General features: G+C 39.6%; 1 protein-coding gene across 1 annotated transcript in view; it reads left to right on the top strand.

Moving 5' to 3' along the window:
* LOC309565967 (mucin-5B-like) overlaps nucleotides 1–26,150 on the top strand; it is a gene marked incomplete at its 5' end in the record, with an annotated part of 169,095 nt that extends 142,945 nt beyond the window's left edge. The window contains 14 exon segments of the mRNA XM_082270994.1: nucleotides 340–538; nucleotides 3,282–3,457; nucleotides 4,946–5,015; nucleotides 5,133–5,245; nucleotides 7,090–7,121; nucleotides 9,420–9,597; nucleotides 11,499–11,603; nucleotides 13,802–13,842; nucleotides 14,281–14,400; nucleotides 14,530–14,625; nucleotides 17,899–18,027; nucleotides 20,138–20,177; nucleotides 22,915–23,038; nucleotides 25,819–26,150. Of these exon segments, the coding sequence (XP_082127120.1) occupies nucleotides 340–538; nucleotides 3,282–3,457; nucleotides 4,946–5,015; nucleotides 5,133–5,245; nucleotides 7,090–7,121; nucleotides 9,420–9,597; nucleotides 11,499–11,603; nucleotides 13,802–13,842; nucleotides 14,281–14,400; nucleotides 14,530–14,625; nucleotides 17,899–18,027; nucleotides 20,138–20,177; nucleotides 22,915–23,038; nucleotides 25,819–26,056 (1,661 nt within the window). The 3' untranslated portion in view covers nucleotides 26,057–26,150.
* Between the last annotated feature and the right edge of the window lie 350 nt (nucleotides 26,151–26,500).

Here is a 26,500-nt window from a genome sequence, read left to right as displayed (position 1 = left end):
TAAGTGCGTTTAGTGTTGAGTGATACATCATTTCAAGGGCAAGAATAAATTAATTATTCTGGCTAATTAAATGAATTGACGCCTAAGAATTTGACACACCCAAATGTGTTACACTCATTTACAAGCATCAAGTGTTTTTTTTTTCTGCCAAAACACCCCTGTCAGGAAAAAAGACATCTAGGATAGATAGCAAAAATGCCCAGTGTGCATGAGGCCTTAATAGTAGAATTTCATGATGGTTTGGGTTAGCAAAGTGCAAAACACACCTTTCTACAACATATCTTATTATTACTACAGAAATACTTGTGATCTGTATCTGACTGTATATTTCTTACTTAGGTACTTGCACCAACAATCGAACAGATGACTGTCTGACAAAGAGCGGTGACATTATTTCAAACTGCGAAGTTATGGCAGATACTTGGGTTGTACGAGATCCAAGAAAACCTGCATGTGGCAGTCTGAAGCCCACAATTGCACCCAAAGTCACAGAGGCTCCCTGCCAACCATCTCCACTGTGCGAACTCATCTTGGGAACGTAAGCATTTTTTTCTCCAATAGAAGATTTTAAAAAATTGTTATAAAATACATTTAATAGTTTGTGAAGTGGCTCTGTCACTTTAACAAATAAAAATCCTACCTTTTCTGAAGATAGCTGTTCAACCTATGACATGCCTAATGCAAGAAACATGTCAGCTAGTAGAGACTTTCAAGATTGGACTGTTAAATGACAAGGGCAGGGTTTTACTATGAGAGAGGACTTAGCACTGGGTCAGAGCTGAAGTCAAAAAGATAATTTGTGTTTAGTGTTCACTGGGATAAAATTGCTCCTTACTTACACAGAAAACTATAAGCAAAAGTATGTGCAGGCACCCTTTTAATGTATGTTGTTATTTTGAGCACTTTTGTGACCTGGTAGGTTAAGTCTGAGCACTTGTGATTTATTTGCATTATTGTTAAACTCTCACACTTGGCCCGTTTCATGAATTCAACTCAACAAGCAAACAAAAAGAATACAAGCAGTGTCCTTAATTAATCTATAGATTAGATATTCCCTGCTTTGTACCTCAGAATATAAGGAAGGGTTCCAATAGGAAGCATGTTGCTAAAATTCTAGCCTTCAAGCTTTTGATAGAATACCTTTAAAAAAACCAGCACACCACCCTGTATTTCAACAAGAATCTTCCCATAGGAATACATGTATATTTATTGTATTTTATGCATGTTATTTACCTGAAAGAGCCTTCCTCAAGTAGACATCCAAAAGCCCTGAGACAGCAGCTTGCTGCAGCCATCTTGCATGTGATCAAAACACAGAAATGAATGGAGCACTGGATTCAGATTTTCTAAGGGCTCATTCACACCGACAACTGCATTTCAGTGCAGTGGCTGGTGTGCAGTGCTGCTGAAAGCAGCGCAGCTATGATCCTTTTTTTCTAAACAAACTTTATTGAGATGTCACACAAACATGTCATAAAGTTCAATTGCCAGCCGTGTGGTGCGTGACAGTTGACTGCCTTGCAGTGCGCTGCACTGAAAAGAAGTACCGCATGCAGTACTTTTTTTCAGTGGACCCTGCGTGCACACCATGGCAAAGCTGTGGTGTGAACCCGGCACATAGGTAGAACAAGCCATTTTGCCTTGTCATGCAGTGGGACTGCACTGGAATAGCCACCCAATACAGTCCCACCACATATGGTGCGAACGTACCCTAGGGGGCACTTTTCACTGGAACCACTGAATCCAGTTCAAGAGCAGTCCACAAAATAAGGATCACCCTCAGGAAAGATAGAAAAGACCCAATCTTGCATATGATGTCAGCAGCCTCAGAGTTGACACTCTATAAAAGTCTTTCTAAACATTTTTTAACATTAGGGAAACCGTAAAATTCTGGTCTCAGGAAAACCCTAGCTAATAATTACTATATCTACAGCGCACATGGGTGTGATGATTACTAGGAAGAATGCTCCTTCCTTTTCTGGTCATTGGGTAATAAAACCCCTTACAGATAGCTAAAAACCTTGTTGTTTTCAATGGTTACTCATCTGAACCTCAGGAAACCTCAGAAGGAACACTATGGCTCCATGGAACCTTGGTTGAGAAAGGCTTCTCTATACGCCTCCCCCAGCAGCTACATAAAAGGTATCAAAAAGGAGGGAGCAGAGGACCCGGGCCAGTAGAAAAAGTAATGAGACTCCCAGAAGAGAAGAGGGCTATGATGTGTAGAGAGGAAGGAGGCTGTGCTAAAGAGTTAACTAATCAATATTTCTAGCAAAGTCAGATACACATTTCATGGGAATAAAAATGATTTTGCATTTGCATTATAGTTGCATTTGAGAGCATTGCGATAGCTTTACCCCCCGAGCTCCAAAAAATTGTCAGTTATAAATAAAAGAGATAAGTCTACAAAGTGACATGCACCTCGTTTGACTTAACTCATATGGCGCTTTTCCACTGCATGGAACTGAACGCTTCGGCTTGCTTTTGTGCTTTTCCACTGCTGGTACCGCATGGTATGGTGTAGGAACGGTTCGGTACGGTACGGTACGGCGGCGCTTTTCCACTGCATGGAACTGAACGGTACGGCTCTCGAAAACAGTACCACCTCGATTGTGGTTCCAAGAGGTACCATACCCGGTACCATATCCCACAATCCTTTGCATGCAGTCACTACTAGCCACTGATTGGTCAGATAATCCCACCCACCCCGTTGTTATCCCACCCACTTAACTTTAGTACTACTTTAGTGTAAAAGCAAACCATACCGTACCATACCGAACCGTTCCAACATCGTACCATGCGGTACCAGCAGTGGAAAAGCAAACCGGGCCAAGCAGGGCCAAGCAGGGCTCGAGTAGAGCCGAGCCGGTACTTGCAGTGGAAAAGTGCCATTAGTGAGTCAGCATATTACAAAGTTTCTGAATGCCTGGTTTAGGTTTAAGCTGTCACCTTTTAGCTACTCTCTCTGATTTACAAAATTGGATAGAATTTACTAAAAAAGTGTGATGGGATACTGACTTTTATTTACTAAGTAAGTAAAGTACTGTAGGTATGACTTTATTTTACTAACCAGGCCAGAATCAGTATAGCAGTATACAAACAGAATAATCAATGTTATTCTCTCTGAAACAAAACAAAAATAGCATAATCAAATATGGGAAAACCTTTTTTATTTGAAAAGCATGATATCATTTTTTAATATCAATCATTTGTTTATATGTTTTCTCATAAACCAGTATAAATACGGTATTTAAACCTTCATCTGTAATATTTTTCTAAAGGACATTCCAGCAATGCCACAAGTCTCTGCCTCCAGAACATTTCTACCAGGCTTGTATTTTTGACAGTTGCCATGTACCCAACTCCAATATAGAATGTACCAGTTTGCAGCAATACGCTCAGCTCTGTGCAGATCAGGGAGTCTGCATTCAATGGAGAGATAAAGCTTCAGAATGTCGTAAGTTATCGTATTTAGTTTTCTATTTTGTGATGCCACAAAGCTTTTCATGTCATTTTTACTTATAACCAGGGATGGGCGAATTTCCCTGGGTTTTGCATGTAAACAGTATTGCGAAGCTTGCTTAAAGTTTGCGAACTTTGTGTTGAAAGCTATTGAAGTCTTTTGGGATAAATCTTGATATTTAATTTTGGCTGGGTGGCTCCAAATAATTTTTGGAGTGTGTGGTGAATATAAGCGGGTAAGCCGAGTTCCTGACTCTGAATCCCATGTTATATTAAAAGCAGACATTAAATAATAAGGGGGGGGGAGAAAGCATAGAGGGGGGGGAGAAAGAGAGAGCGGAGATATGCAGATGGTGGTGGGAACCAGTGGTCCAACTAGTCAAAGAAAAAAGAACTGTGCACCAGTCAGTCACAGCCAATGTGCGACCAGTGGGGGGAAGACAAGGAACAGGACACTCAAAACATTTTACACTGTGCCTGCACTGTGCTTCATCATTTTGACATGGGTACCCTGAGTCCTCTCCTGGCCTAGCATAGTCAAATGCGGCAATGAGTAAAATGTGGGGTGGGGGGGGGGGGGATTTTCAGGGTGAGTCATAGTACATTATTGGCTGAGGATCTGAGGCCTAAGCACAGGAATAGGCTACATGAATGTGAATGTAATGGTGGATTGCAACATAGGCAGGGGCCCGGGGGATAAAAGTGATATGGGGGTGCTTAAATAAATTGTGGGGGTGTTATAGAACACCCAAGCACTCCCCTAAAACCACTACTGTTAATACGCAAGCTATTGTCAAACAAAATGCACGGGGAGCCAGATTATTGGCTCTTATGATTTAGCTGACTGGGGAAAATGCTGTAAAAGGTTTGTGAAATCCCCATGATTCAATGCAAATCCATGGTAGCAGCAGACCCAAACCTCATCCAAACTTATACCCAGGTACAGTATATGAACTAGGTAAACGTGTAATAAAGCTGAATTAAAGGTAAATGTAGACCCCAAATCATCTGCTATTGTATGCAAGAAAGTACAGCAATTTTCATGAAAACCTACCTGCTAGCAATTGTTGTTACATTTGCCTTTTTTTTAACCTTAAACTGTATTATTCCAGTTAACTGTTTATAGTTCCTTATATATTCCTTAGTCCCGTTATATTTCTTTCTTTCGAGCATCACTGTTCTTGAGCCCACATTCTAGAGTCATTCCCACCTTTACCTACCTTTTCTCTGACACCAAAAACATAAGAAGAAGCATACTGTAAATAGAAAGTGGCACCTTTCTTGCTTCTTGAATGTAAATGTTGGAAGTATTATAGAAGTGCATTGCTTCTCTCAGCCATAGTTCTTTTTTTCCTTACACATCTCAACCCATCAATCTGAAAAGTTTCCTTTGGCAAAGGTGCCACTGTTCATAAAATCATGGATGTTGTATTATTTTTCAAATTCTTTATAGTGCATCTAAAAAAACCTTTATTTGTTCCAGCTATGACTTGTCCTTCACACAAAGTTTACAATGCATGTGGACCAGCTGTACCAAAAACATGCCAAACTACGTAAGTGTATAGTACCAATATTTTATAGGAAGAAGGTTTTGTTTTGGATATTTAAAAAAAAAAAAACATTTTGCAACTCTGAACAAAAAACATGATGCAAAATTGCTTATCTTTTAGTCCGGAAGAGATTAAACAAATGAATAATAATATACGTACGGTTGAAGGATGCTTCTGTCCAATTGGTACCAAGCTTTTCAGTCTTGGTGTGGATGTCTGTGTAGCTACCTGTGGTAAGATATCTGTACTTTTCTACTTTTTAAACTTCTTAAACCAGTGTGAGAACTTGTAATATGGAATATGGCATTTAAGTGAACACCTATTTAGCCAGCATTTTTATCTGTGACTTTAGCATTAAAAACTGCATTGAAGTAAAAATACACACCTTAGGATATGTCTTATGGAAGCATGACTCTTTGGCAAAGTTGGAGGAAGTTTAATCCATATTCTATTCATATAAAAAGAGCTCTTTTATTAGCTTGAGAATTTCTAGCCTGGTATAACATGTAGGCTGACATCCTGCTTACTTTTTTAATAGGTATATGTTTATAACATTTTCAGGTAAACAGACATCTTGCTTTGTTAATGCAAGCGTACATGCCTTTAACTAAGACAAGGGCCAAGAAGAGCCCCTGTCTCAAGATACTGATGGGCAATAAGATTTTCTGTAACTTCATTGCCTAGAAAATTTAGGTTTGTTCCTACCCCCTGGTAATACGTAAAAAGGTCATTATAATGCTAATAAAATGTGAAAACAAAAAAATATATATTATCACTAGAACACGTGAACACTTAAAAGTTTAGCTCCCTCAATCCTTTAGTCCTTTCTAGCCAAAAGTAACACTGGCACCCCAGAAAATATTTTGCCAAGTCCAATTTTGGAGTAAGACCTTTTTGAGTCGCACATATCACATACATATTGTTCTACGCCTTGACCTAGACCAGCAAACAGAAAGGAAGCAGTGGGTCACTGGTAGCAGAAAGGAGCCCAATTCTGTTAAGTTGTTTCAGGGATGTTAGTGTACATTTTGGCTAGCAGGGAAACAGGGATGAGAGAGGTCAATAAGCTGAATGGTGATTGAAGGTTAAAGTCTATTTAAATATGCATTCTAAATAAAAGCTTCACAGAATAGGTGATTCTCATAGAGTATCATTATAGTAACTGAAACAAAGGATTTACAGGGAGTCCCAAGCTCTGATTGGTGTTTCATATATTTTCTGGAAATATTGTCAGCATTGCAACAGTCCCGTTTTTCCCTCCTCCCCCTGCCAACAAACACACACTGTTCCTGTGCATTATCCTAACCTTCAGAGGGCTTGAAAATTATTTTGGGATGACATTAGTAAAGTAGGGTGCTTGCATGTTCACAGATCTCTAGCTTAAGGATACCAAACAAAGTATAATGAAAACAGTTCCCTAGCTTAGTCCACAAAGGCAGCTTTGAGGTTTCAGAATAGCCACCTCAATGTTAGATTCCTGCACTGTTCTACATAGTAAAATCTCTTCTCAAGTCCTGGATCAGTTCTTTAAACCAAAAGTCAAAGACAGAACAGAACAGGAATGTACAAACATACTTCAACCACTCAAACACTCATTCAGAGAATTTGGTTCTAACATGCATGATCAGTATGCTCAAGCATTCAGGTTTATGTCTATGGTGAAAGGAGGGGGAAGTGCCAGGACACTTTTGGGAAAATATTAATATATGATCCGAATCATACAAAAAATGTATGTTGTTTACCCCAAAGATAAATCAGAATCAATTAAAGTTTATAAAAACATCAGGGTTTTTTTTTTATCCATACTTGGTTGTCCTATAGCTAGAATTCTGATGTATTCGATTTGTGTTCCTGCACATCCTGTTAATAAAAAAATGTAATTCCTAATCCTAACATAAAATACATTATATACTGTAGGAGGCTATAGTAATGTCCACAAAGTACACACACACTGGTTAAAGCAGGTGTATTCTGATATGATTTGCTGTATACTGTAAGATAGCACAGTAAACCTATGAATAGTTGTCTGTACTTGATATTGAAGCTTAATGCTTCACTGACAATTTTTTTGTTTCAGGATGCGTTGGACCCGACAATATGCCAAGAGAGGTATAATTTTTATCTATACTTGCAATCTTCTATTAAATATTTATGTTTCCACAGATTCTCATGCTGATAGTCTAACAGACATTTTAGTTCTGCTGGAAAGTTGACCAAGGTCGACTATAATTACCAAATTACATAGTCAGGTTGACAAAAGACATATGTCTATCAAATTCAACCAAATGAAAAAAATAAATTAAAAACCTGCATCCTCAGAATCCGAAATGATGATCCAAAGACAGATAAAAAAAGACCCATATTAGAAAATCTATATTCATATAATTTATGAGAGGGACAAACAAACATGCAATACTCTAACGTCATTTAGTGATAAAATTGATTCAAAGTAGAGTAAAGCCAACGTGTTTCAGGTCTAAAACACTCCTCCTTTATCAGGGCTTAAGAATTTTGACTGCACTTAAATTGACTCAGCCAAGCAGATGCCTAATAAATCTGCTCTGTGATTTACTGCTTGTAAGTTGCAGAAAGGCAGGTTATGCCAGTATTAGTGAAAATTACCTGGAATGTATTGATTTTATTCTGCTTATTCTGCTATGAATCAATTTTATCATTACATTACCTTGGACTCTTAGACATTTGTTTGGCACCCCCATTGGGTTATATCTGTCACAAATGAGGTCTGGATAGCATCTATGATCTGAGGAGAGGGAAGATGGCATTAGGACAGGTGGTGAGCTAAGCCAGAACATGAGCCCAGGTTTCAAGCAGAGAATGATCGGGGATGCTGTATTAATGGAGACTGGGACAGAGGAAGCTTTTGTGGCTAAAACTATGGAATAACTTTGGTCTGAGAAAGTCATTAGTCCAGATGAAGAAGATAAGGAACCAGAGGAGGAATATAGCTACAAGAGCAGTACAGTCCACAAGCGTACCTATCCAGTCTGGTCAGAGATGGAGTTTTGGAACAAGACTGCAGACACTGATCAGTCAGCTAAAGTACCAGAGAGTTTATCTCAGCCGACAAGAGCCCCAGAGTGTAAGAGCAGGCCCTGGTTATACTAGCTGCAGGGTCATTTAACTCTACTTTACTGCCTGAGAATGGAGATCCCAAAGATCTGCGCCCAGGTTTGCCTGATTGCAGAGGATATTGCAATTCAGAGTGGCTAAAGAATATGAGTGTCAGCATCCTTACATACTGAAATCTACCATGTGGGAGATCAAGGAAAAGACAGAGGAGTTGTGTGCAGAGGCCATTTGGGACTAGCTAGGAGTGCCTAAGCCATACCGTAACGAGAGACTGTGAATGATGCTAAGTTCAAAGGATTCTTGCTCACCTAGAGTCATAGGAGACACATCCATGCTGACAAAGTTGTGATCAACGAACCTTGTCACAAGACCACAGTTTACCAGGTGACTTTATTTGATAAATAGGGAAGGCCTATCCCCCAGCCTGATCTCCAGGAAGCTCTTCAGAGATTGCTTCTGCTGAGTCTGTGACTTTGCAAAGCATTAAAGTTCTGAAAAAAAAAAAAAGAGTCACAAGTCACAAAGTGCAAAAGTCAAGCATATTGCAAACTGATCTCATATACCATAAAAAAAAAAATCTCCTGTTCTCTTAGATTTTTTACCTAAAAACAATTTTAAGAGTGCCTAATAGTAGATAAACCATTAAATGCAAGCATTTTAAAACATCTGATTACCACACTGTTTAAGAGCATCCCAGCAGGGTGGAATGCCAAAATGTTATTAGACGATGGATTGTTTATGTTAATCTGTTTAAAGGAGAAGTAGGGCCAAAGCTCTTTTGCCATTCTTCTCCTGCGGGTCATAGGAGTGCACTTAGTTCTGCACTTCTGTGACTCAGATTTAGCCGACAGTGGGCTAAGGTCTACTGTCGGGTGATGTCACTCATCTGCTCCAGACACTGGAGGGATCCCGATCTGCCCAGATTCCTAACCGGCAGCTGGCTCAGCCTCTCACAGAACCACTAAGAGCCTGAGCTAAGTGGGTCTGCTCACAGAAAATCCAGACTTGAGCCATAAGTAGTATTTGATTGCTCAGTTCTGTATCCACCCGATGTTGCATCCACCTCGGTAAGTATGTATGTTTGTTACTTCGAAATCCTACACTTCTCTTTTAATAAAAGCTTGAGGAAAAGAATGAGAGTGGAAATGTTTTATTTTTAACACTCTAAACAAATTACAACTAGAGCCTGATTATTCCAATGGACATTGATTGTATCAGCCTTTCCCTACTACCAGTTTTTTTTTCTTTTTTAATAAATTAGAAATCATGTGACCTGTAGTTGAACACTCTCATTATTTTGGTTATTCTTCACTACAGTATGGAGAGGAGTTCCTGTTTGACTGCAAGGACTGTGTCTGTAGGGAAGGTGGAAGTGGCATAATTTGCCAAGAACATAAGTGTCCCAATCTGAAGTCTATCAAGTGTGAGCTAGAAGGTTTCTATCCCACAACCCAGACCAACCCTCAGGACGCTTGCTGTAAGGAGTCTATGTGCAGTAAGTATTGCTTATATTTATTTTCTGCCTTTCTTCCAAGAAATATATAGCCTGTTAATGTTACTGCTTCCCACTACATATCTTTAAGGTCCACCCAAATGAGATCAATCGATCTTGTACCTCCAGTCTCATTAGTGAGCCATATCTGCTGCAGTTTGAAATTACCCAGTTTGAGATTTTTAGCTGTATGCAATAATCATCAGTCAATATTTATTGATACCTAAAGGATATGTTTAAACAGTTGTGGCCCTTTCTTCACAGTTACTGTGCATCACATATAATCTGTGACAGCAAAAAAAAAAGTGATAACCTCTTCCTTTTATTTTGAATCATAGAAAATGTGTAATTTGTTGTCCAGGCAGCCTTCAGAAGTGGGGTTGTTCCAAAGCCTATTCTCACTAAAAGGCTGCATTAAATGGACACAGTGCAGTAACCCTGTACAAAGGTGCTGGGATCACTCAAGTGTGTATTTAGCTTAAATGTTATAAAATATTAGACCATGGATCACAGGCGATCATCTATTATGATATATAGGATTATTTCAAATCCTTAGGGCTAGTGTTGACATGCTCAGAACTACTTCTCTCTCTATACAAGTGTATAAAAATGCAATGGCAATTTGAGGCAAATCAATTGCAAGTCAGAAAGAGGTCAACTACAGGTAAATGCACCTGTCAATGAATTATAATCAATCTCAGATATGTCTCAAACTGATACAAAAAGCATGCTGCATTTTCCCAATGAAGCCTGTTGACACAGGCCGTTAGAAACGTGAAGTGGTTGTAGTCTTCAGACATGAAAAATGAGTCTGATTTCTCTCTGATCTCTGCTATCTGCATGAGTCACTGAAAAGACTGTAAGCTGAAACAACAGCCTGGAGGGAGATGGATTGCAACCCTCCCGCTCCTCCAGAACTCGACAGGTGACTCACAGCCTCAGCTCTCTATGCGTTTTCTATGAGCCTGTTAGAGAGGGTGAGTCCCTTTCATTCACTCAGCTATCAGATTACACTACAGCTCTGTGCTCTAGTTCTGCAGTGTGTAATGTCAGATCCCCGTCCCCTGCTTTCCAGAGTTTAGATATGCTGTGTAAAATATGTGTTTTACAAGGCTGTAGAGGGGAGAGATTGTTGCAGATAAACAGGTACAACTTGTACAGGAGGATTTGTATAATCTCTGTGTATTTCCTGAGGTCTAGTGACTTCACTGGGTATATGTATTGGTTTACAACCATTTAATGCAAATAATTTTTTAGGTTTATAATTATGTTTAAAATATGTTTCATAAAAAATCTAACATACGACATGGTGATCACATGCTTTTGCTGATTAGGAGCTTCGCTATTTGAAAAGCAATTCCCTAACTTTTATTAGCCATTTAAAGCTTAATATATCCTTAAGGAAAAAACAGCTCTCATTCCTTATTAACTCAAATGCACTTTGCCAAACTCAGTGACAAGTCCTGATTTTCTCTAAAATTTGATAAAGCTACAACCCGTAATGTCGCACATCAATATTTGTTACAAAAAAACAATAATAGGTTAGGGTCCTAAACCTGGAAAATCTTTTAAATCAGGTAATTTAATTTAAGAGTTTTTCATTAAAGATTTTTTGCAAACATTTCCAACAAAGTAATAACATCGCCCAAAAGGCTCATATCAAAAGACACATTAACAAGGTTTCTTCAAAACATAGTAAAGAAAAGTAGGAAAAGCTTTACAAACCTGAAAATCTGAATTATAATGAATGCTCTATCAAGGGAGGCGACCCCTGCTACTTCCTATTAGTTTCCCAATGACTATGATTCCCAGTGATGAAATTAGGCCATAAATGTCTTCTAGTAATAATTACTGAGATCACAATTTTTTGTACTGACCCTAACTATTGGATGTTTGTGTTACAGAGTGTGACCCTAGTAAATGCGCAAATAAATCTCCCAACTGCGGACTTGGCTATGAAGCTATCGGTGGAATTCCAGACGGACACTGTTGCCCCATATATAAATGCTGTAAGTTGAAATTGATATTTTATGTCATTTTTGTTGTTTGCAGGGGGTAAAAAATATTTCCCATATGCATCTATGCCATCCATATAAAGGGCATCTTTCGATTGCATTAATCATATTATTGCCACATCAATTTGTTTTTAAGCTTCCGACATTAAAATGTAGTGTATCAAAACTAAAACATTTAGAAATTTTAACTAAAACATTTAGAAGTTTTACAGTAGTCCCTAGAAAAGGAGGTAGGTAGTAGTAAATCTTTAACAGAGACCTCTGTTCCATTGACAACTGTCTGAGTAAGGATTTTTATCTTACTTTAACGGTATTTAATATAATTTCTTATGTCTCTTGGTCAGGAAGTTAAGTTCCAGTACTGCTTTCAAAAGTTATACATTACATACCTGTTCCTACTACAGAAAAATATTCACTGTTCATACTGCTCAGCCCTGCACAGCCTCTTCTTTAAAAGTCCCCTAGTCCAATAGAAAGGTTTCATTGTTATCTAAGGGAAATGATCATAGCAATAATGTGGACAGCAAAAATACATCTGGGCTTTAAAGGATGGGTTCACCTTAAGGCCCTTTTCACACTTGTGCAACTTGTCCTTCGATTTGGGACTGCAAAGTAGCATGACAAGTCGTACTCCATGATTTCCAATGAGTACTGTTCATATCTCCAAGTCACAATGACTTCAAAGTAGTCCCTGCTCTACTTTGGGACAATTTTAATGCATTTTGAGGTCCAGAGACATAGGCATTGCTTCAAGTCCAGTCAAAATCGTGGCAAAATCATGATAAAATCACGCAACTTTTAGGTCACATTGTGAAAGGGGGCTAAAAAAAAAAATGTGCATTTATATATTTTTTTTTTTTTTTACACGACAGATGCAATACCAGGATCCTGCAGACTGCCAGTACTGAACTGCAGGAAGAATCAATGAACTACGAGAGAGCTCACCAGTGCCCTCTTAGTTCATTGAGAACTATAAGCCGTCTGCTGCAGCGGAAGATGGTTCTTGTAGTTCATTAATTTACAGAACTCTGTAAATGAATGACACAGCTGTGTGGACAGAGCCCAGGAACCCCAGGAAGAGAGGGGGGATGCAGGGGTGCAGGGGCTGCTGCTTTAGTAACATGTTTCATTTGACTCCCTGAATACGGTTATAAGATGTAACATATTACTAGCGGTGAACTTATCCTTTAAGAACAAAAAGGTACATTTATAAAGCACAGCAATGTGCTTTACAAATCTGATCTCCGTTACAAAATGGCCCCCTCATTTAAAGAAATTGTAAAGGTAAACAAAAAAAAAAAATAATAGCAAACATGTCTATACTTACTACTCTGTGTAATGGAATTGCACAGAGCGGATGCAAACCTCCTCTTTTTGGGTTCCCTGCCAGTGCTCCTGGCCCCTCCTCTTTGTCCAGTACCCTCATGGGAGGCCGCTTTTCATGAGGGCACTTGTGCATTCTTGCTCCCGAGCCTGCTGCTGTGTCCATTGACTGCTGGACTCGGCCCCGCCCCCTGCTCCCTTGTCACTGGTTTGATTGACAGCAGCGGGAGTCTGTGGCTCCCAGTGCCCCAGCAAAGCCAGCGAGACCCAGAAGTGAGGGAAGAGGAGAGCTGCAGACATGCACAGCACTGGATCGAATGAGGGCTCAGGTAAGTAAAAGGGGGAATGCTGATGCCTAAACATTTTTTAGCTTAATACAAGAAATGCATTAAGGTAAAAAATGTTTGGGCTTTAGAAACAAAGGATTGCTGAAATAGAACATATTTTAAAATGTATGTAAAGGCAATTTGTTTTTTTTTTAACTTATGGAATGATTGGAGAAGGTTTAGATCCTTTTGTCACATTTTTATTGCTGTCTCTGTCCCTGCTGGGAGATTAACCTTTGTTTGTCCTGGTGATCTCTGTCACTGTGACACACAGTCAGAGGAAATCCAAACATTTGAAGTTGTCATCAAAGCAGTAGATGAGGGAAAATCAGTTTCTGTAACAAAGTTCCATTCCCTTTGGAGAGGTTTCCTCTCATTTCCTTTAGCGACTCCAGGACAGGTCGCAAAGAGAAATCTCCTCAATTTCGATAGGGGTTTTAACCCTTCCTTAAATAAAACTAAGAAAAAAATTTTTGTCTTTACATACAAATGAAATACAGCATGTTGTGCATGTATAAATAGAACTTCTGTGCTCTCTTGCAGTCCGGAAGAAGGTCTGTGTACATGGAAGTGCAGAATACTTGGTAAGTTTCGTCTTTCTACACTGAATAGCATGGGTGGAGGAATCAGTTAGATTTGTTTTGTTTAGCCCATAGGCTGAACAAAAAAAAATCTATTTGTATATGTAGATAGCATATAATTGAATTTCATTGTTATGGCTTTCATAATTCTAAGTGCTATTTAGCACAATTTAATCAATATTGCAGCATAATGAATTGGAGCATCCATTGTAGAATCGAGTAAGTCAGTAATGGGTGGGGGGCATTGATAAATTACCAGGAGGAAAAGTTTAAAGTGGGTACCACCATTTTGGTAACATCCACCAATAACCTGTATAACAAGGAGAAGGAAAGGAAGAGTTTGGAGATTCATACATTCTAAAAAGAGTTTCACTTTACTGCATACAATTATACTTTACCTATATACTGTAATTTTATTGATATGGTATTCTCTCTCTACAGCCCGGAGCTTCAGTCCTCGCTGACAGGTGCCAGACCTGCGTGTGCGCAGACAATGCTACTACAGAAACAGGAGTTGAGATACGATGCACACATGTGCCTTGCAGTAAATCATGCCCACTGGTAAGTAGAGTATGTTAACCTATATGTTAGAATGAATATAACATGCCCTGGACTGTTTTGTGTGAGTTATGATTTTTATGAACAAGTCTGTATGAAATATTAACAAATCATATGTTTTGCTTATTGTAGGGCTTTGAGTTGAAGGCGAGCAACAGCGATTGTTGCGGTGAATGTCAACAAACTCATTGCGTCATCAATGACAATAGTAAATTGATTCTGTTGAAGGTAAATAACTCTTAATATTGCCTAAACTTTATCTTCCAATACAAACATATAACAGTTCAACTAAATCTTTCTTGTTTAGCTGGCAAAGTCAATTTTAAAATAATTTCTTCTAAGAACATCTTAAAGAATAAGTGCACCCTAACACTAAAATCTTTACATCTACAGACAGCCACGATCTAACACTAATCTATCTAGCCCTGTAAAGAAGAAATCAGTATACATACCTTTTTTTGAAGCCGATCCGACCCGATCCCGCGCTGAGCTGTCAGTTGCGGCTTCACTGTGGAGGTGGGTGCAGAGGACACAGCTGACAACGGAAGCCCCATAGTAACTCTATGGGTGACGTCAATCAACATTAATTTCACAGCCGTTGTCAGCTGTGTCCTCTGCAGAGCCTCTGCCGCTGTAGACAGGATCGTATCAGCTTCAAAAGAGGTAGATAGGTTAGGCTTATATTGTGGATGTCTGTAGATGTACTGGTTTTAGTGGTAGGATGGACTTATCCTTTAACTTTGTTACAGTAGTTTCATATATGACTTGCACAATGCAGGTCAATAGAGAATGCCAGTGTATTTCTTATATTATGTCACATTAAACTGACTTTTCTTTTTAAATAGAATGCTTTACTAGTTTAAAGTGGTTGTAAGCCTCATGCATGGAATATGAACAAAGCATATCCCTCTATAGTGTGTACTTGTCTCAAGCCAGAGCACTAAGTGCCATTTCTGTCCGCTACCTTGTTCCTCTCCTATAAGCATAAGTTACTTCTGGTACGTTTTCCTGACATCAAGAGAAAAATGATGACAGAGGAGGGAGCTCCAGCTGATTGACAGCATCAGCTATGTTCCTGTGTGGAGGGGGTGTGTCAATTCCCTCCAATCAGCTCTCAGAGCTCCCCTCACTGGTGTAACTTCAGCTCTCCACCCCCTGCAAAAAGAGGGTGTGTAATTCTCGCGCTGTCTGATAATTATGTCCACCTAAAACCTTTAATGCTGCAGGTACTGTTATTGGTAACCTACACAATCCAGATTAATGTAACAGGGGGAGTACCGCGCTTTAAAGGTGCATCTGTGCTAAACTTTTAGTGTGTTATTCCAATATAAATTAATCATACAAATAATATATCTAATATATCTAAAGTGACTATGATTAATTTATATTGGAATAACAGACTAAAAGTTTAGCACAGATGCACCTTTAATGCACGGTACTCCACCCCCTGCTTTTCAGAGCTGAGAGATCCTGTGTAATTTCTGCACTTTGAATAGATATAGGGGAAAGATGGCTGTAGATAAACAGGCACAATGTATGTAGGAGGATTTGTTTAATCTCTGTCTATCACCTGAGGCCAGTCACTTCACTGGGTATATGTAAGAGTTTGCAAGCACTTTAATTATGGAGTTTGCAAGCACTTTAATTATGGGCTTTGGGGTAAAGAAACCTGTACTATGCCCATGTAATGAAAAGCAACAGGTTTACTTTAATGCTGCCCTTCCCAGCAGCACATACTCACCTTTTCTTTGCTCTGCTCTGTCATTGGTATTAAACAAAATTCAGATACTGCCTGATATGGAGAAGCATATAACTCACTACGGTTCTTCTAATGTGACAAGGCCGATGCCTGAAAAATGGCACTGGGCTGTCACATGAGAGAGGGGAGAGGGTCCTCAGCACTGTGTAAGTTCCAAATAGAGTGACTTGAAGTTAATATGGCAATATGGTCACTAGATGGACCTGATGGTCATTTGAAATAAGTGAATGTGGTGTTTGATTACCTTCTCAATGGTGTGATTGCAACAGAGCAGGGATTCCCAAACTACGGCCCTCCAGTTGTTCAGGGACTACAATTCCCATCATGCCTAGTAATGTATGTGAATGTCAGAGTTTTACAATGCCTCATGGGATGTGTAGTTCTGCAACAGCTGTAGGGCCGTACTTTGGGAATCCCTGCAATAGAGAGCAGCTGTTCCCTCTCAATGCACACACATTGAATAGCAAGTTAAACATAGTCATTTACCATGCTTGTCCTCTAATCTCTGGCAAACTAAAATACCATTCTTAAAGTGCCAGTGCTTAGAAAATGTAATTTGGTTACCCCTTGTAGTAACACATAAACTTCAAAACTCTTAAAATAGATGAATGCAAAAGAAAAAAAAGGAAAAAGAATCAGTGCTTAAATATTTAAACCAGTTAATTCATACATAAAGTGCCAATGCTTAAAACAAGTGAATTCATATACTAACAAAGGTGCATAATAAATGACAAAAAATGTTTCTATTAAAAAAGTGCCAGTGTGCTGGATAAGAAGTGCTGAAATTGTTTTCCTACCGTAGTGCTTATCACCAGCAGCAATCTTAGCAAATTGCTTAGAAAGTTCAATTTGGCTACCCCTTGGGGTAACACATAAACTTCAAAACTCTTAAAATAGATGAATGCAAAAAATCTAAAAAAAAAAAAAAAAAAAAAGTACCAGTGCTTAAATATTTAAACCAGTGAATTTATACATAAATTGCCAGTGCCTAAAACAAGTGAATACATTTATCAAAAAAATGTCCATAAATGACAAAAATCCTTGTATCAGAAAAGTGTAAGTGTGCTGGATAAGAAGTGCTGAAATAATTTTTCTACTGTAGTGCTTATCACTGCCAACAATCCACTCCATGTGAGTTGTGCCCCAGCCCTAATGGGTCCAAATTCACTAGATAATGTTGACCCCCTATAGCTTATGCCAAAAATGGTCTGTGAAGGCTTTTCCACAGCTCCACTGCGCGTGGCTACTTGTCTCCTCTCACACAGAACCCTGGTAACAACTCTCATGCATGGAAAGGGTCAAAACATAAAGGATTTCATAGCGCAGACTGTCTTTATTTTAAAAACACTTTAAAACCACTCACATTTTTGGGATGCCTCCTTGGCACCCAGGGATCAAAAAATATGTAATTCCTATTATCATAATCTCCATCTAGTGGCCATAATGTGGTATTTTCCTAGTCCATGCTAGTCTTATGAATGAAGAACATCCAGCTATGAAAGCAAATAACCTTATAACATTCGATTTTGCAGAAATTTGCAGAATAATTGTACATGTATTTTTTTTAAATACACGCCACTGTGTTATGAGAAATCATTTTCAGGTGTGATTGAGAGTGTTTCAAATACTGTGTATACAATACTTGTTACTTATAGCTTTTTAGATTCATGGCTCCTAATAATTGATGCTAATTGCTAACTGCTAAATGATAGTATTGCTAAACCACAATTTCTGTTTTTCAGAATAAGGAAACATTGCGTGCGCATGGTGACAACTGTACAGTCTACAGCTGCAATCAAATCAAAACAAGTTTCATCTCATCCACCTCAAAAATTACCTGCACAAACTTTAATGAAGATGAATGTGAACCTGTAAGTAGTGTGAACATTCTTGCTAGAGCTGAACAATGACTTACTTATTTTAACCCACAGACAGGTCTGATTATACAGTGAAGCCTTACTCTGCTGCCACCTCTCTCTCCTCTCCGTTTATCAACTGAAACCTCCTACTTATTTGTTGGGAGAGGGCTTGCCTATGTAAAAATGTAAAGAGTAGTACTGCTTAACTGTGAGTGGCCATCACAGTGATCAGAAGGCACAATGCCACTCTGATTGGCTCTGTGCCATTTGCCTATAATCTCTGCTGTATAATGATGGCAGATTATAGGAAACAGTTAACAAACCACCAAAGGAAAGAAACACCTACAAGGGCTACCAAATTCAAAAAATATATATTTTTTTAATGTGGTAGCCCTTGTAGGTGTTTTTTGCTTTGATGGTTTGTTATATGTATGCAATTTCTGGAAGCACCTCCCCTCAACATATAGGGTATGGGCACCATTTCAACACACTCCCAGGAGTCTCATTTAGGTTTTTATCAAGATTATAGGAAATAGTAAAGAAAAGTACTTCCAGTACAAAAAAAAGCTCCCCCTAAAGGCTGTTTTAGGTCATAGGCCCTTAGGCAGGTAGGTACTATGCTAACATTAACAAAGTAGCAAGCAACATTAGAGGGAAAACATGCAATATTCCCATACTATGGGGGTCCTCACTTGGCTCGAGTCTTGGCTCAAGCCTATTTTATCTGATGGTTGCATTCAACAACCCATCACCCCAACTAAAACCTTACAGTTGAGTTTAACTCATTTTTACACAATCAAGAACCCTACCCTGCTGTGACAGTATCCCTTTTCTTAACTTTCCAACCCACTATTTCATTGGGCTCTAAGCCTGATGGAAGGCAGGAGGGTGGGACAATCTCTCATGGAAGTGTGTTGCCTTTTGGTCCCTTGTCACCCTATTATGACTCCACTTCCTTCCTTTACCAGTCCCTACTCAGGGCTGTCTTGCCTGCTTTAAATCAACCTCACCATTACTGTCAGGTTTTACATTACTTACAAGTGGATTGCCCCCAATGCCTTGTACACAGAGGCTTCACCTTGTATAAGGTCAGTGTGTGAGGCAAGAAATTTTTGCAAAGCCTAAGTTCTAAAGCCTAAACATCTTTTACCCCAATGCATTCCTCGCATTAAGGTAAAAAATGTTTTGGCATCAGTCCCCCCCCCCCACTCTTTTACTTACCTGAGCCCTCATTTGGCTTACTTACCACGCTCTGTGCACGTCTGCAGCTCTTCTTTTCCTGTACTTCGAGGACTTGCTGGCCATGCTGGGGCACCAAGAGCGTTGGCTCCCAGTGCTGTCAATCAAAGCCAGTGACAGGGGGCAGGGCTGAGTTCCGCTGTCTGTGTCAATAGACGCAGCGAGCATGCACTAGACAGTGAGGGGGACAGAGAGTAGGAGCCAGGAGCTGAGAAGAGGTTTGTGGCCACCCTTTGCAATTCCATTGCATGAAGCAGGTAAGTATAGACATCTTTCCCCATCTTTAGACAAAATCCTGCAAGCGCCCCCCATTTATTCCTGTGACGTTCCGCGCCGCAAGTGCGATGACCCATTGCCATGCGGTGGATTAGCGTCCTCCACCGTTTGACATAGGGATTTTTTCGCACCCGCTCCATGGAAACTCTCAGGAATATATTTGTTCTATAGACATCTTTTGTTATTTTTTATTTTTTTTATTTTTACCTATACAATCGCTTTATTCTTCATGCAGGCTTCTGTTTCAATTAGTGCTGAAACTTTTGGAAAATGTGCCAGCATCATGACAGCCAGCACTATTAGCATCTTAGTTTGATATCCCCAAACTAGGGATGAAAGGCTTCAGGAAAGCTGCTAAACTATTAAGAATTTTCTGATAGCTTTGCAAATATTTGTAAAAGCTTGCTGTACACATTTCTGTTATGCAAGATGAAGCCTCTGTATTCATGACCCAATGACTTTTTTTTTCTGAACCTTGCTGCAACTTCAGAGGATCTCTAAGAATGCTGCAAAAGTATGACCCTCCCAGATGACAATGGGGGTTATAGTGTTTATTTTATTGGAATGCCTTTTTGAATAAATTGCATGTTATGTTATATTTTTATAGGACTCAATTGAAATTTTACCTGATGGCTGCTGTAAGATATGTAAGTACCTATTCAATTAAAGTTCTAAATAAATAGAAATAGCCGTTTAAAGTAAAACTAAAGGCATACTTTTTCAGTTTAAGAGCAGGTTCACACCATGCTCACATAAGAATTGCACTGGAATGTGCTGTGTGTTTCTGTGTGATTCGCATGCAGGTCTGTGTGGTAAAGTTTAGCCCATTCATGATTCAGAACCACATCGCACCAAAAGTAGTGCATGTGCTACTTTTAGAATCGTGCTCCAACCAGATTGCATAGTACTTCTGTACCATGTGATCTGGTCCAGGCAAACGTATTGCGTTTGCAAACTGCGTTTGGGGTGTCAGATCACAAATGGACTGTGCTTTGAATGTGGTGTAAATCACAGTGTGCTCTTATGCGATTGCTGTCATGGTATGGTTTAAACTTGGCCCCTCTTTTCGATTCTTGGCATGGTATAAACCAACCTAAAGGTGGCACTGCTTCTTAAGGCTAGCAGAAGTCCGTTGATGACTAATAGCCCCCTGCTATGAGCTTGTCTTGGGGGGGGTGGCATTTCCTATTTGTTAATGAAATCTCGCAAGACCTGGGCCTTCATCATGACAGAAAATTATATAAATAAGAGATTCTGCATCATTCGGTGTGCCTGCAGTGTGGGAGTAAGATAGGGACAGGCCACCACTGGTTAGGGAGATAGGAGCAGCATTGGGGAGAGGTACCAGTCGAAGAGTCGAAGAGAGAAAGAGTAGGTCTATACTTACAGGATGTTTCTTCTGTCAACTTTCTGGAACTATCTCCCACTGGCATTCTGTGATATGTAATTGACGTATTACTATTGAAAATTGCCTTGTGGATAAATAGTGCCCTCTTCTGCCTGAAGAAGTGTATGACCTGTCATACTGTATGTAGTACCATTGCTGTAAATGTCCTTATTTCTTTAAACAGTCAATTTCTACAATAAAAACAAAGGTTAAGTATTCATGTATGTTTACTTAATTCTTGGGTACACTGGTTAGGCTTCCCCTACACAGCTGGCAGGCTTTATTTCTGTCTGTGTCCCTGTTAGAGAGAGACATCCATTTGTCCTGCTTACTGTTATCACCAAGAGAAAGTAAAAGATAATCCTAAATTTTGCGTTGTCACCAGAACAGGAATGGGGGTGTTACCACTTCAATTTATAACTAGAACATAGAAGGGCTTGCACATAGAAGGGCTTTGACAGCAAACAAAACAAGATGTATTTCCCAACACACTTACATTGTCTAACAATGTATAAAATAGCAGAAGTTGCCATTTTTGTTTAGGATTACAGAGGAACACTGAAGTCTAAAGGAAGGCAGTGTTCATTAGCAAGCTGAAGGGCTTTATTTTTGTCAGTGGCGCCTCTAGCCTGCATGTGAGAGTGACATAGAGTGGAGTACTGGATTCCTGGACACTTATTATTAACAACTTGGTGCTGGGACACATTGCTTGGTGCACGGAATGTACACACTCTGTCCTCTCCTGATAATATATCCAACCTCTTACTGATGTGAGCTATAGTCTAATGGCTGCCTCTTAACTCCTGGTGTTTATACCGTCCTAGGTGTTACTATATTTGTGCACCTACTGTATTAAGCACCCTCTTACTTGCTCTTGTTACTAAGATTGCTCACCTCTTAACTTTAGCAATATGTCTATTTACTTAAAGCAGATTTCCACCCAAAAGTGGAACTTCCACTTTTATGCTTCCTCCCCCCCGTCTGGTGCCACATTTTGCACCTTTCAGGAGGGAGGGGGAACAGATACCTGTTTTTGACAGTTACCCTTGCCCACTTCCGGGAGACGTTGGCGCCCCCCTCCTTCTTCCTCCACCTGACGGGCCAATTAGAAAGAGCAGTGGGCTTCTCGCATGCGCAGTAAGGAGCCAGCTGTGAAGCCGAAAGGCTTCACTGCTGGGTTTCATCACCCTGAATGGCGGCGGCAGCACCAGCGAGCCGAAAATCGGCTTCGGGCGCCGAAATCGTGGGAACCCTGGACAGGTACGTTCTAATATTAAAAAGTCAGCAGCTACAGTATTTGTAGCTGCTGACTTTTACTTTTTTTCCTGGGGGCGGAACTGCTCTTTAAGCATGCCTCCAAGTGCAACATGGACTGCAGCAAGTGCATTTTGATTCAGATATAACTGGAGCTTTGATTTAGTAGGGATGATTCTAGCTACATATATTTTGTTTTGATTTCCAGACTGCACATTTATGCTATAGCAGATCCGTTTAGGTGCACACAGTGGGTAGTCAAAACGGCCGTCCCTTTTGGTTTTGATTGTTAACAATACCTTACAAGCCATATGGTCAAGGATGGCTGTTTGGCATACCTAGTGTGGTTCAGGTGTTTGCTCAGATGTAGATATGTCACAAAACTTTGTTTATAAATTATGGTGAAGGGTTTTGTTTTTTTTATATTTAAAGGCTGTGTATTTTGTCATTTATTGTTGATAATTGTGATAATAAAGTTGATTTCTTTAATACACTTCGGTGTTTCCCTTAAGATTTAGTATGTAGTCTGTACAGGAGGTAAACCTATCCTTTAATGATTAGTTTTAATGTTCCAGGTGATATTTTCCACAATGGCAGCCAAAAAAACATTCTCATAACTACAAATAATCATATTTATGGAAAATAAAATTTTATTTTATCTTTTTATTTTGATGGTATGGTTTGTTTTAGCTAACATGTCCTAGGATGACTCTGAATATTATGTGATATGTTTCATAATTCAGGTATTAAAAAGACCCAATCTTGTGAGCTGCATGAAGAATATAACTACGTGACTTTTAATAACTGCCGATCAATAGATATGGTGAAGATATCACGGTGTGAAGGGGCCTGCAACACCTATTCAATGTAAGATCTTAATTCTACTAAATTGGCTAATTGTGTCTATTTAAATAAAAACGACTCTTCTCTTAAAAAAGAAATGCCGGCAAAAGCTTTCCCAGCAAAGAGGCAAATACATTCTTACCTTTCCCAATGCTTGTGTCACTCTTCAGAAACCAACACTTTTGGGAGTATTAATCTCCTGTGGCCCAACTGTGCTCAAACTGCTGGTTCCTAAGCTGTGTCCTGTAGTGACGTAGGGAATGGCAGAAGAAATGACTGAGAGCAACATCTCACCAGGGGATTGACACTATCAGAACTACCAGCCTCTCTACAGACTTTCAAGGACAATTCTACTCCTGCAAGGAGGAATGTTTGCTAAACCAAAAATCACAGCTTGAGCTTGAAAGAAAGACATAACCAGAAGTGCAGGAATTAAAAAAAAAAGCATTCTTACTCACTTATGTAGATGCAGCATCGATCCAATGCTGCAGCCATCCACTGCCAACTCTACATCAAGAAATGAGTGATCAAAGAACCGCTGGTTGCTCAGTTCCTGGGTCCACTCTATGCACAGATAGGTGACTGTCAGTCCCCAGCTCTCTGCTCTGTTGATCCTATGCTCACTGAAGCATCTGGCTGTGGAAGGGGTGGGAGCTACTTGCTCAGGCTCTCAGCGGCGCAATATTGTCAGGATCCCTGCAGAGCCTAGACCAGCTCTGTGACATTAGCTGAATCTGGGTCACAGAAGTGCAGAACTAAGTGCACTTCTGTGACCCAGCGAAGTATGGTCAAAAGAGCTTTGGCTATACTTCTCCTTTACCAGTCTTCATATTGTATAGTGAGACTTGCTAGCCACACCAGGCACACATGGCAAAAAAAACGACTAACATCCTCTATGCCAACAGATTTTAGAGTGTTAGTCGTCTATTAATACACCTTTAAGGCCCTGTGAATTCAACAGGTAGTTAATCAAGGTAAAGACTGAATAAAACTGTAAACTAAACATGCCATGAGTAGATTACTCTTTCTGAGCTTAGTATGCAATTAAAGTAAGTCAACTAAAAAATTTCTGACAGCTAAGTCAGCCAGTTGAAGCTGGAGAATGACAGGACTCAAAAGTACAATGTTTGGGACTTTAGGCCAGAAGACTTGCGGGATATTGGCATTTGGACATTTGACCTTCATGTGTAACACACACCTAACATGCTACACTCTAACCTATTTACTGCCTTCCCCTAGGAAATTATTTTCTGTATTGCTCTTAAACTGTCCATATACATGGTATTTTCAAAAATATCTTACAATTTATCATAATAGGGAAATTCCAACTGAAAAAGCAAGTCTATTAGCCAGGATAGGATTTTTCAGCTTACTGCCTACAGTAGAAAACGTTATGGGGTATCCCAATATAGAGGGACAACTGTCACCACATCCATATGGAATGATTAAGAAATAGTGCAGAATAAGGCTCCTTTCCCACGGTCCGCTCCATCGGCGGACTCCTGCTGCTCAGCGGGGGATCGATACACTGATCCCCGCTGAGCAGGCAGGTGACAGCTCCCTCTCTGCTCTGGTTACGGAGAGGGAGGTGTCAGAGCCCCGCTGCTCTCTATGGGGAATTGGATGAGAGCGGGCCGCCTGTCTGCTCTTATTCGATCCCATCTGATCTGATCCCCTGGACAGATGGAAAATAGGGTTTCCGTCTGTCCAGATTTCCAGACAGGATTGGATGCGGATGGCAGCGGGTGTCAGCAGACATGTCTCTACTGACACCCGCTGCCCCATAGGGATGCAGGGAGGATCCGATCAGATCCGCCTTAAAAACTGACAGGCGTTTGGGTATCAAATATACAGTGGACATACAGGGGTTGATTTACTAAAACTGAAGAGAGCAAAATCTGGTGCAGCTGTGCATAGTAGCCAATCAGCTTCAAACTTCAGCTTGTTCAATTAAGCTTTAACCAAAAAAAAAAAAAAACTGGAAGCTGATTGGTCTCTATGCAGAGCTGCAGCAGATGTTGTCTTTCCCACAGTGTCTTTTTTCACATCGAATGGTGAATGCAAAATCAGCTTTAGTGAAAATGCATAGCAACTATTTGTCTTGTCTTCCTTTTTGCACCATTTAAAAGGTAATTACATTCTAGTAGAATGTATACGATATTTTAAATGTACAATATTTAGAGCTTAATTCTAGGTAAACTGGTAAAAACACAGATGAAATGCGTATAAGAACATTTTCTGAGATTTACAGATTTTCTGGCAGGGTTGGAGACCTGATTTTTTTCTCTGCTGCAGAATGGTAACACTTACACATCTCCTTCTCACCCCCACCCTGTGACTGGACAGGGAAAGGAGAAGTAGAACACTGATGAACATATCTCTGTGGCTCTCTCCTCTTATGAGCATTAAACTGCAGCACAAATGATAAGCCCCTTGTGCTGCTTCTACTTGCCCCAGTGTGAGCTCTGTTTTACAGCGAGCTGCAAGAGACTGATACCAAACCAAATGCAGGTATTTACACAGCTTGCATTTAAAAAAATACATGTTATGATGTATTAATGAGTACAGGGGTGTATTAATCATTTTTATTTAATTCAGCTTTAGAAAAGCTATTGTATATATAAAATGTGTACTCATTCCATGATTTCATAAAGATGCGCATAACATGTAATCTTCTCAAAGATGCTCCTCTCTGAGAAAAACATAGCCTGTACACCTTATCATGTACTGCAACGCTAAAGCACGTCCGACTCACTGTGTGAGAATGTCATACTCAACTCTATCAATTTCCATCCATCTTCCAGGTACTCAGCAGCTGCCAAGGAAATGTCACATAAATGCACTTGTTGCCAGGAAGTGCAGACTGCCAAGAAAACTGTGACGCTGAGGTGCGAGGATGGAACTCCAGTGAATCATGAGTATGTTGACGTACAAGAGTGTAGCTGTGTCAACACTGACTGTGGATTGCCCCAGACATTGGAAGAACATACACCTGTTCGAGCTCGCCGATCCATACGGAAAAGCAGACAAACTTTGACCTAAATGACCTGTACAAAGGCAAATGTAACTTAACTATACTGCCATATCTATAATGTTCCTGTTTGTAAACTAATTATGTTTGTCTTTCCTCTTTAAGAATAAAGCACTTATATCATATGATGGTATTCTGTTTGATTTTTTTTTCTTAAATGTTTGCAAACATTTTTAGTATTTGTATGTGCTTTCATGAATCTCAATATTCATTCAATTACATAGATTTTTTCTTTATAAATAAAAATGAAGGATTTTATTGTGCCCCTCCCATGTAATACAGAGGGTGGTATTGCCCCTTCCTCATCCCCTTATTAAAGCAGAACCTCGGTTAAGAGAAAATTGCTATAAGATAGGGAAGAGAATTTGCATGCTTCTTCTACTAAAAGAAAAAAAAAATCTCTGTTGCTTTTGGCAATTTTATTTCTTTTTATTTTAGGGCCGATAGATATCACA

This window comes from Pelophylax lessonae, assembly GCF_965119305.1.
Source record: "Pelophylax lessonae genome assembly, chromosome: 10".
NCBI classification, from domain to species: Eukaryota; Metazoa; Chordata; class Amphibia; order Anura; family Ranidae; genus Pelophylax; species Pelophylax lessonae.
This window is presented reverse-complemented; position numbering and strand designations above follow the sequence as displayed.